Raw genomic sequence first — 12,538 nt, forward strand, 5'->3', positions numbered from 1 at the left:
GGCACAACTCAATTCCACTACCTCGTTCAGACTGACAGTCAGTTTCCATACTGGATCCTCTATGTCTGTAATCTTCTCACCGATTATAACAAGGAGAAACCAAAGCAGGCACCAGTTCTCCATTGCTTGTCCACCTAATTTCACACCCTTTTCAGAAAGTTCTGAGGGTGGAGAATTAGCATCTGATCCTTGGTTCCTATTAAGTTCCGAATATGTGAAGAATTTCTTCACCTTGACAAAGTAGTTGAGGTAAATGGCAAGGTCGGATGCCACTACACCCTCAAACAAATCATGGCCGATGCAGGGTGGGAGGCCTGGCTGGAAGACATGAAAAAATGCCAGAGAATTAAAGACGGGGTCAAATTTCAAACCTCTGACTTGACTTGCAGCATCACTCTGCAGCTTTTGAACGGTGTCATTGTAGTCTAGTTCTGTGCGAATTGGAGCTTGGTTCTAAATTGTCTAGCTCGCTTCTGGTCACATGACAATATCGGCAGAAATACTGTGATGTACTAAAGTTTTCTGTGAAGCCACCAATAGTATGGGAGCCCAAATTATCACCTGCAATGCAAAACACTGTTGCCTTTACAATGTTTCCCTGAATATTCAGTCCATTTGTCTCCAGTTCTCGAAGATCTGATATCACTGGAGAGAACGCTTTCTCGTGTCCAAAATTTCTGAAGTCAGCTACATGTCAACTGTGGATCGATGAAAAGGATCAAAGGTTTGCTAGGGTAAAGTAGACCCCAAGCATCTTGTGTTTTTTCTTTGCAGATCCAATGGGATTAACCACCTCGAATGCATCTTGGTACAGGATCAGCTTTAAAGTGACACCTTGCTCTGAGATCAGTAGATTAGATTTGTATACTGAGCCATCACATACTTCATTTTTTACATTCACTAGGACACATTTCTCAATACTTGGGTCACTTTTTCAAAACTCATCACACAATGAGCACAACATTAATCTATGTGAGCTAAACTTTGAATCATTTATCATTGCTTTGGCACAAAATGCATTCATTGACGACATCTGTCAAATTACATGAATTCTTTTATCACTTTGACACAAACACTACCAAAACTTGATGTGCGATACAAGCCAATTTGCAAAAGTTCCTGCGAATTCATTTAAAATAGTGATTAAAATGACTGGAACTACAAGTTTCTTTCAACTGTTTGAACGAAACACTAGCCAATCAGTATCTACTCAGACCAACAGCACTGAGACATAACAAACTAAAATTTAGAACATTAATTATACAATATTCAGAAACATTGAATAAAAAGTTTGAGTGTTACAGAGTGAATGCGACAAGAGACGTGCGGATCCAAATGCAAAGCTTTATTTAAAAAATATGGTCAAAACAGACTTGGGTCGACACCAGCAGACAGGTATGTTGAGGGCAAGACAAAAGAGTAGTCCGGTAAACAGGCGTGGGTCAAACGATGGCGAACGTAATCCAGAGGGCGATGTAAACAGATAATCCAAGACAGGCAATAATTCTAGGGCAGGCAGCAGACAGACAAGATGAGATAAACCAAGCTAGGATACAAGACTTTGGGTATAACAAGACTAGACTAGACCAAACTTGGTTACAGGCTCCGTAAAGTTGCTATCGCTAACACTGTGATAAACGCACTGCGTGTGATTGGCTTCAGGTGAGTCCGTAATTAGTGAAATGGAACATGGGAAATGTAGTCCGGGGTGACATGTAACAGTCTGTGTAGTGTGAGAGTCAATATGATGCAAAGGCGACCTCTGGTGGCGAGTGGACAAAAGACCACGGACAAGATTCGTGACAATGAAAGTGGTGAATGACAAACACGGACACAGCATTATGTCAAAATTCAAACATGGATTATCTGTGTGACTATATCAGAAAGCTAAATTGACAGTGCAGTCTAATTAGTTAATGATTTCAACTGAAGTTTAGTTATGTAGGCATCCTAATGAATCTGGTCAAAGAACGGTTAGATTTTTTTCATCCAACCTCGCCTCAGAAATCAGTATTTTTGAGCTTTAGACTAAGCCTACATCAAATATCATAAAAATTCAAAATTCAAATCATATGCAAATAGTTAATTGGTTCCTAAGTGAAAAAAGTGCAGTAAAATACACTTTAAGTACACTTAGTACACTTCCATAATGTACTTAAAGTGTTCTATTTTCGCACACAAATTTTGTACTTAATATACTAAAATTATTCTTTAGTACTTCTTAAGATAATCTTAAGAACATCCAAGTGTACTCAACTGTGCTATTTTGGGACACCATGAATATGAACGAAAATGTGCTTTTAACCACTTGTAGTAAACTTAAAACCATCTTTCATACACTTAAATATACTCATCATACATAGAAAATACACTTATTATTTAAAATATAAAAATAATATATAATGAATATATACAAAATGTATTTATAATGTATTGCCCACATATTTTTATAGATTAAGTAATTAATTTCATTTCAATTGTATTGTAATTATGTTAGCATTCCCTTTATATGATGTACTTAACTACATGTTTATGGTGTCTTTAAATAGTACAGTTAAGTACACTATTACTATGTCATTAGTAGCACTTTGTTCCGCATTAAAAATATAGCACTTCAATGCTTAAAGTATACTTACTGTTAAATTGTGAATTTTCATACACATCTAAACACACATTTTCCATCATTAATAACTATTTGAATGTTAGAAATAATACATTTGATTAAAATGACTGTAAATGTAATTGATGTAAATGTAAACACCCATAGATTGAAAGGATAACTACCCTGTTACCCTGATAACTACTTCCGTTTACAGTCTCCCCAGCCACTTCTTCCTTAGGTTGCTCTTCTTGTACTGCCATAATGTCCTCATTGCCAACACAGATGATATGTATAAGCACATGTGAGTTAACCTATTCCTCTTATCGGCAAGACATATCGGCATAATTTTTCATATCGGGCCGATGCCGATATGTACATTTATATGCCTTATCAGCCGATTCCGATATCAGTCCGATAATATCGTGCATCCTTAGTTATTTCTGTTATTTAAGAACGTCCCTGTACGAGTTCTGCTAATTTACAAGCCGAGTGAGAGTCATACTCGCAAAGGTAATGTTAAATATTAAACCAAACAAAAGCAAAACTTTTAAAAACACATAGCAGTGTAATTCTTTTATTGAGTGACAGGCAGTGGGTTTAATCTAGTTATGGGAGAAACGAAGCTTTTCGAAGCATTGAATCAATTGAACCAATTGCTTAGAAAAATGGTTCGATGATTCAAAGCACTTGAAACAGCACATGCTGGCGACACCTGCTGGTGAAAACGTTGTAAAATATAAAGAACTCGGAGCAAAGTTATTAAACAAATGTAAATGTTTTTTTAGAAATACCATTTTTTTAAAATAAATAATAAACACTTAAATAGTATTAAATATTAGTGTTTGTGTGTTGCGTTTTATTTAAGTATAATCAAACCCTTAACACTCAATGAACTAAATTAAATTATTTAATGAATAAATTGATTTATGTAATTATTTAATTAATTGTTTTCATTAGAGCTGTCTATAAAAACCAGCAGGCAAGAGTAGTGTTATCAGTCAGGAGAAGGAGGTGCATTTAATTCTACCGTAAGCTCATTTTGTTATTTTTAAGGTATGATGTGATTTGTAGGTTGTTTATGATTTGTTTATGTTTTTAAAACTATATAGCCATGTGTTAAAGGGAAGTTATCTTTTGTTTAACCCACAACATCTGGCCCTGAATTCTTTATTTTTTTTATAGTAAAATTTTGTGGGATTTCATGTCACATGATTAACTGGGCAACCAGAATTGGTTCATGGGTTCGCTTTGAGATCAACACCCCCTAGTGGTGAACCATTCGAGTTTCGAAACAGTGTGACGTAACGAAGCTTCGTTTGCTAAAATCACGTGACCTGGCTGATTTGATATGTGCTCCGAACACTGATTCGAAACAAAAAATTCGCAAATGTTTCGAAGCTTCATGAAGCAGTGTTTCGAACGCGCCCATCACTAGTTTAATCGGTGACATTATTAATAGATTTACTATCCGGCGTCTTCTCGTCATCTCCCCAACCTGCTTCCCTTGGTGTTATTACACGTAGAAAAGGCGAAAAAACATACTGCATTGTCCAGTTTTCTCTCAGAAAGATAATCTGAGTTACTATTGCAATCACAACAGAAAATCTAAATACTGCCCTAAACTCAATAGCGGAAAAGCAACGCAATCCTCCAAGTATGGTGGATAAACAAAACCCAGAACTCAACGCAGCGTGAAATCGCTTCTTATTCTCTATATCAAGCAGCAAAATTAGCCGTTTTATACAGCTAATGCCGAGTTCACACTGCACGATTTTAGCCCGATTTTTCACTCGCCAACAGGTTTTGCGAAATCGCCGACAAATGCCCGAAATCGGAGGCAAATCGGTGCTCGTTCACGCGAGTGACAATCACGCAGTGTGAATTATCAAAGACGCGATCTGAGGGAACAAAATGATTCAGTGATTCGAATCGCCGCACACTGACGACACACTGCTGCTCAAAACAGTGTAAATGCAACGAGAACAACAAACAAACAAACATGTGTTGAAAACTTTTACAAACCAACTGCAAATGTTTTCATGAAAACAGAGTCTATTAAATAAAACCTACCAATCTTAATACAAATATGAAACTTGTATATTGTGTTCTGAGTGCTAGGCTAGTTTTTGTTTTTGTCTTTTCAGGTCATTAACTATCCCTCTGACTGACTCCCTTAACAGTGTGCTGACTACTGAACTAGGGAGCTGATTGAGGCGCACTCAGAGATTCAGTTTGCATTTATATTTCTTTCTGTTCATTATTTTGATCTTAAACAGGACAAAGTGTCCAAACGCACAGAAAAACTCCTGCTGAAGCGACTGAGATCCACGTGACACACTATTATAAAGATGGCGTTTATTAAAGAGGAGAGTGAAGACATGAAGACTGAAGAAACATTCAGAGTCAAACATGAAGATACTGAGGAACAAACAGGTTGGTTTTCATTCTCAAAGCTGAACTCACTCATTTGATCCTTATTAAAATGTCCAGCTCTACAGAAATAAATGATATTGTTGAAGAAACTCTATGATTGTTGTATTTTAAAGTGTCGTGAAACCCTAAAACACATTTTTTGAGATGTTAACATATATGAACAGGTTGCACATCAGTGAAAACAACAATAGCACTCATTAACCCTTTATCGGGCGAAGAACCATATTTGGTAACTTAATCGACCATTCATAATGGCGTTTACACACCTCTCCGTGAGCTCGTAAAAGCACATGGATTTCTCCCAGCCAATCAAGAGATGTCAGTCTACGTCACTGATAGTAACACCATGACATCTGACCAATCAGGAGTTGCCCGCGCGGTTACAAACTTCAGTGTCATTCAGGAATTTCAGAAAGACGGATCTACGGTACTACCTACTCCGACACAAACATTAATACCAGCGAAACGAACAATGGTAAGTTCATGAAACTCACACATTATGCGGTTGAATAGATAGATGAGATAGATGTTGTTTGCGTAGGATGTCTAGAAATTGGTGAACGTTGGATATGAAAAATGGTGTGATCATATTGGATCATACGCCCCGTTCAGGTAAAACTAGCGCAAGCGACAGAGTGTCTATTTTTAGACATACTCCCGATGCGTCTAGTAAGCCATACTACGGGTGTTTTTAAAAAAAAATAATGCATTATAACGTAGGACAATAGTATTTAACAGTGCATTGAATGTTGCCACAGGATCTGTAGGATGTCTAGAAATTGGTGAACGTTGGATATGAAAAATGGTGTGATCATATTTGATCATACGCCCTGTTCAAGTAAAACTAGCGCAAGCGACAGAGTGTCTATATTTAGACATACTCCCGATGCGTCTAGTAAGCCATACTACGGGTGTTTTTTTTTTTAAATAATGCATTATAACGTAGGACAATAGTATTTAACAGTGCATTGAATGTTGCCACAGGATCGTACAACATTATGCAGTGATCCAATGCGAAACTTAAACCATTTATTGAAATGATCAAGCCATAAATAGAGAAATATGTGTAATTTTGGTCAGTTTTATGACCTCATAACAGTTTTTATTATACTTAAATGGCATATATTGGTGTTTATTCTTACTGTGAGCCTTATTACTGCTAAAATAAGCGGTACGACCAATATTTAGTGCTATTTTTCATTTCTTATTATATATTTACAATCTATATGTCAATATTCTTTGTTTTCAGTAGATCTTCACCTCACTGTTACTGTTTTCCTTCACAAATAACTCAAGGTGGGCTTGATATTCAAAAACTAACTTTTCTTTTGCAGCTGTCTACTCGGCTCTTCTATGGAAAGAGGTCGACTGCTGTTGTGCCAGCTGACCCCGCTATCAGTGATGATGAGGGCTCTGACGATGTGGCAGACCCCGACTTCATCCCACTTACCGACGAGTGCCCGAGTGACATGGGCCCCTCTGCCAAGCGGAAGTGTGTGCGGCCTGCAGTGGAGGAGCTTGCGGACGAGGATGACGACAATGAAGAGGAGGAGGACGAAGACCAACCAGCACCACAAGCCAAGGGCCCCACAAATAAGGGGAGGCCAACCACCTGGAAGAAGGTTGACCTGGACAACCAAGACCTGCCTGAGTACCAGCACGTTCCCCCTGACTTAATTGAGACTCCATATAATTACTTCAGTAAGTACTTCAGCCCCCATGTCATCAAGCATATAACATACCAAACCAACTTATATGCAACCCAGAAGGACGTCAACACCACCTTCACCCCCACTGAAGATGAGGCGAGGACCTTTGTGGCCATCCTGCTCTACATGGGGATTTCTGAGCTGCCCTCCATTGATGACTACTGGGCAATGGAGACCAAGGTCCCTCAAGTTGCAAACCTCATGTCATCTAAGAGGTTCAGGCTGATGAGAAGGCTTGTCCGCTTTAATGACAACACCCAGATTCCTGGCACCATCGACAGATTCTTCAAAGTCCGGCCACTGTTCAACCTCCTGGTTACTGCCTTCAGGAGTGAGCCACAGACCCCCAAGCAGTCTGTGGATGAGGTTATGGTTGCCTTCAAAGGCAAGACAGATGGCAACCTGAGGCAATACATCAAAAACAAGCCAGACAAATGGGGATTTAAGTTGTTTGCCAGGGCTTCTGAAGATGGTTTTATTCATGACCTGGTGCTATACCAGGGCAAAACTACGCTGAAGGCCCACGGTGTCCCCATGACGTCTGAACAACAAGCCATGGGTGTCACCAGCCAGATAGTCTCCGTCCTGGCCAGCACCATGTCCTCCTCCACCACCACAGCCATCTTTGCGGACAACTTCTTCACCAGCCTGGAGATAGTGCGGTACCTCAAAGACAAGAACTGCAGGTACACGGGGACAGCCAGAGACACCAGAATAGGCAACCCTCCACTGAAGTCCATCAAGGATATGGAGAAAAAGGCTGTCCCTCGTGGTGTGCATGACTACATCACCAGTGATGATGGGATCATGGCCCTCAGGTGGAAGGACAACAAGGTCGTCACTCTGCTGTCAACAGACATGGGGGTGGAGCCCATATCCTCAGTCTACCGGTACTGCAGTGACACCAAAAGGAAGGAACCGATAAGCTGTCCTGCTGTCATCAAGAGCTACAATGCCAACATGGGGGGCATTGACAAGAGTGACATGCTGGTCCACCTCTACCGCACCCCCATGAAATCCAAGAGGTGGTACATGCGGATGTTTGCATATGCAATAGATGTCAGCCTCACGAATGCCTGGATCATGTACAGGCAGGACATCAAGGCTCTTGCTGTGGATGGCCTGTCGTTGAAGAACTTCCGGATCCAGGTGTTTAGGAGTTGCAGCAGCCAGAGGCCAGTTATGTCTCTCCCCCAAAGGAGCTCATCATTTCCATGTGCCCCCAGCACCTCTGTTGATGTCCCCATGCCTGTCCGGGGACACCGCAGCCACACCCCAGATGCTTCTGTGCAGTTTGACATGTCCCTGTTCCATGCCCCTGTCTACACCAACCGCCAGACCTGCAAATACTGCAGCAGGAAGGGGAACATTTTGAGGTTAAATGTGGTCTGCAGGGTCTGTAAGGTCCACCTGTGCCTCAATGCTGAACGCAACTGAGTGAAAGTGACTGGACTAGAGTTATGACGCATGAAAAAAAAAAATTCCTAAATAAAAAATTTATCAAATTGATACGTTTCATGTATTTATTTATATTTAATATATGTTCCTTATATTTTAAATGTATATGCTTTTTGGGAAAAAAAATGACCATAGACTGGCGAGGAACCATCTATGGTAACTTCATTGACCTTGATTTTCAACATAATTTTTATTTTATTTTTTTTAAGTCACAAAAGTTTTAAAGTCTATTAATAACCTCCAATAACACTCCAGGGTTGACATTTTTAATTTCCAAGTATTTCAATGAGTGCCCTATAAAGGGTTAAGGAAAAAGTGGGTTTTTTTTTTTCATTTTTTTGATAACAAACTCTTATGATCCAATCACTGCACTGTATTATGCATGAGGTCGTCTTACAGCAGAGAATTTAAATCTCCTGGGGTGTATTCCAGAAAGGAGGTTCAACAAACTCTGAGTTAAAACTTGAACTCTGAGTTGACTTACCCTGATATTGTAAACTCTGAGTTTTCAGTTTCAGAACAGCTGAACAGAGTTAGTTCAGTCAAAACTGAGTAGGTTGACTCTGAATTTAGCGCATGCACCACAACTATGAAAAGCCATGATCCAATGGAGCTCCAAAATTACGATTCACCATGGCAACAGCTCCCGCCAAAAAGACTTCCGTATACTACGGAATACGTAACTTTAATTCTAAATGAATGTTATCAGAGGTGAAATCTGGCAGAAAGGTAATTTATTGAACTAATATTCATTTTCATGGTATCCCACGGGCAAAAAAAAAAAAAAAAAAAAACAATGTGGGAGCAGAAAAAAATTAAAAACATAATTCAATCGGGTAAAGCTTCAAGCATGAAATTCTTCTTGAAAAGTTCTCTAATCCAGCATGCTGCATTTCTTAATTATAAATATTTTAAGAATCCTCTCAGAGAGCTCCTAATTTATCTTAAAAATGTCTAACTAGGAGTGATTCAGGATCAATCTGAGAGCAACTCTGAGCGAGGAAAAGACAAAACCTTTTATCTTAGTGAGGAGGTGGGGCTGACCCCGTTGCTAGCTATGTGTGTCATTTGAAGACTATGATTGGTTGGTTGTCCAAGAAGGAAATAAAAAAGCGCTTTTAATAATAGGGTCTATTATAAGCCTTCACTTAGAAATTATAGGCGTAATTTTTCCTGTTTTATTGTTCTCTCTCACACACACACATTATATATGTATATATATATTCTTTATTTTTTATTTACCATGCTGTCATACTTAACCCATTTTATAGGAAATGAACAGCGACACAATAAGGATCTGAAAGTGCTGTAATTGTTTGTGTGATCACTTTGCTTATAGAAGGTTGTGACAGACCCAAGTCATCACTGCTGCATAGTTGTATTTTTCCAGTTGCCAAATATGTTAATGTAGTTAATGTAGTGATCACTTCCATTTCTGGCGCTATGGCATTTCTGCACGGTATCTGAGATGTTAGCGTGTCTCTAATAAGATTGATCACAAACATGATCTCTGCACGATCTAATGTGTAGCGTCTTATTAACTCACTGTCATGCAACGATATGGCTAGGAACTATACTCTCATTCCGGCATAATAATCAAGGAACTTTACTGCTGTACCATGGGTGCAGCAGACGCAATGATGTTACGCAGTTCTTAACTTAAGGAATCTGTGATTCATCTCTTACAGATCCACGTGACACTATTATAAAGATGGCGTTTATTAAAGAGGAGAGTGAAGACATGAAGATTGAAGAAACATTCAGAGTCAAACAAGAAGATACTGAGGAACAAACAAAGATGGCGTTTATTAAAGAGGAGAGTGAAGACATGAAGATTGAAGAAACATTCAGAGTCAATCATGAAGATACTGAGGAACAAACAAAGATGGCGTTTATTAAAGAGGAAAGTGAAGACATGAAGATTGAAGAAGCATTCAGAGTCAAACATGAAGATACTGAGGAACAAACAGGTTGGTTTTCATTCTCAAAGCTGAACTCACTCATTTGATTTTTATTAAAATGTCCAGCTCTACAGAAAGGAATGATATTTTAGAAGAATGTCATATGAGTTTTGTAATTAAAAATGTTTTATTTGACATGGAACGGGTTGCCTCATGTGGACAGACATGTTGTGGTCACATGACCCATTACCTCGAAAATGAGCACTGAAACATACGCAACTAAGATTATACAATAAACTTTGCTCGTTTTTTATCATCATCACTTCAAATAATGGGAAGAGGTTTTGAGATTACATTAAACATTTCCTTTAATAGCTTAGTGTTTATTAGAACTACATGTTGGGTTTAATGTTTGTTCTTTGTGCCATTAAAAATGGTGTTAATTTGGATTTGTCTTTTTTGCATTAGACCTGATGACACTGAAAGAGGAGAGTCAAGAACTCATTGAAAAGGAAGATAATTTTCAGCATGAGAAATATAATTTCAAAAGAGCTCAAAAGACAGCAAATAGAAGTTATTTCACCTGCCAACAGTGCGGGAAAAGTTTCACCAGAAAAGAAAATCTTGAAGTCCACATGAGAGTTCACAGTGGAGAGAAACTTCACACATGTTCTCAATGCGGAAAAAGTTTTTCATATAAACAACACCTCGATGACCACTTGAGAATTCATACTGGAGAGAAACCTTTCACCTGCCCTCAGTGCGGAAAGAGTTTCACTCAAAAAGGACACCTTAAAAACCACATGAGAGTTCACACTGGAGTGAAGCCTTTCACCTGCAAACAGTGTGGAAAGAGCTTAATTCGAAAATCAAACCTTAACAACCACATGAGAATTCACAGCGGAGAGAAACCTTTCATATGTTCTCAGTGTGGAAAAAGTTTTACACAAAAACAACACCTCGATGACCACTTGAGAATTCACACTGGAGAGAAGCCTTTCACCTGCCAACAATGTGGAAAGAGTTTTATACAAAAAGGAAACCTTAATAAACACATGAAGATTCACACTGGAGAGAAGCTGTTTACATATGATGGACGTAAGGTTGCTCTTTAACGTGTACGATCACAACAGTGATTCGTGTTCAGTGTGTCATGTGATTAAATTCAAATATGCTTTAATTCAAATATGCTTTCGTGCTTTGGCTGGTGCTGAACCAGAGATGGACGAGCTTAGCGCTTGTCATATCCCTTACGAAAATTAACCATGGTTTTACTATAGTAAAACTGAAGTAACTATGACTGTAGTAAGTGTATTTTCTATGTATGATGAGTATACAGAAAAATGTATGATAGATGGTTTCAATTGTACTACAAGTGGTAAATAAATACATTTTATTTATTTTATTTTTTTTACAGAGAAAGTATGTTAAAAGTACATTAGTTCATATTCATGGTGTCCCAAAATATCACAGTTGAGTACACTTAGATGTTCTAAAGATTATCTTAAGAAGTACTAAAGAATCATTTTTAGTATATTAACTACAAAATTAATGCCAAGCGGCAACCTCCCGCTCTCGTGAAGCCAACACGGAAGTGACTTAAACTGTAATTCGTCAACTGGCCGCTAGAGGCTGGCTGCAAAAGGGAGTCAATCCCATAGACTCCCCAAGTTAAAATGCCCAACTTTACAGCAGAAAAAAACATGTTGACAGCCTGGTTAAAAAAATAATTTTGGTCTATATAGCTAATTTTGCCCTTCATGACAACTGTGAGGGGGGGTGAATTTTTTTTATAACTCATCCGTTTAAATTATATCAAGCCTTTAAGTTCTGCATAATTAAGGGCGTGGCCACTTGAGTGACAGGTGGATTGCCGCTGCTGACACTGCCGTCGAGCTAGGTGGGCGTGGTTTCAGCAACCTGCTCCCGCCTCTTTGCCCATTTTTGATTATCCGTGAGTGACGCGCTGCCAAGATGGCGACGATGTTTTTTTGCGTCGTGAGAATATTGAGCAAAATAGCTCACTTGTCATGGTGTAACTTAGCTATATCATGTTATGAATAAACTAAACATTTTGAATTTTTACCTCAGTGTGTTTCTTCTGAGTTTGTGTGCTGTCACGCTCATTTGTTCTGAAGTCTCTCAAGAGACAAACAGAATGAGCCTTGTATTCTGCTAACTTACTGCAATTCTCTCTGATGACGCAGCAACTTAAAGAAAAAATCTTCGGTCTGTCCAATGATCAGGGTTGCCAGGTTTTCACAACAAAACCCGCCCAATTGCTACTCAAAACTAGCCCAATCACATTTCGAAGGGGATCCCCCGGTAAAAATCGCATTCCAGTGAGGTAAAATACACGTTTTTGGTGGGGTTCCCCTGGTAAAATTCGCATTTTAGGGGCTAAATATCACGTTATTGGGGTCGCTTAAACCCGC

At 38.9% G+C, this 12,538-nt stretch overlaps 2 protein-coding genes across 2 annotated transcripts; both read left to right on the forward strand.

The window, feature by feature from the left end:
- Positions 1–5,020: 5,020 nt before the first annotated feature.
- Positions 5,021–8,181, forward strand: LOC107718325 (piggyBac transposable element-derived protein 3-like). The gene is made up of 3 exons (XM_016525352.1): positions 5,021–5,035; positions 5,401–5,510; positions 6,370–8,181. Exons 2-3 carry the CDS (start codon positions 5,508–5,510, stop codon positions 8,179–8,181), a joined length of 1,815 nt encoding a protein of 604 aa, XP_016380838.1. The 5' UTR covers positions 5,021–5,035; positions 5,401–5,507.
- A 1,819-nt stretch (positions 8,182–10,000) lies between these two features.
- Positions 10,001–11,349, forward strand: LOC107718326 (gastrula zinc finger protein XlCGF7.1-like). The gene is made up of 3 exons (XM_016525354.1): positions 10,001–10,066; positions 10,133–10,172; positions 10,572–11,349. Exons 1-3 carry the CDS (start codon positions 10,001–10,003, stop codon positions 11,216–11,218), a joined length of 753 nt encoding a protein of 250 aa, XP_016380840.1. The 3' UTR covers positions 11,219–11,349.
- The last annotated feature ends 1,189 nt before the right edge of the window (positions 11,350–12,538 follow it).

The sequence above is a fragment of the Sinocyclocheilus rhinocerous genome, unplaced genomic scaffold (assembly GCF_001515625.1).
Source record: "Sinocyclocheilus rhinocerous isolate Xijiao unplaced genomic scaffold, SAMN03320098_v1.1 scaffold4168, whole genome shotgun sequence".
NCBI classification, from domain to species: domain Eukaryota; kingdom Metazoa; phylum Chordata; class Actinopteri; order Cypriniformes; family Cyprinidae; genus Sinocyclocheilus; species Sinocyclocheilus rhinocerous.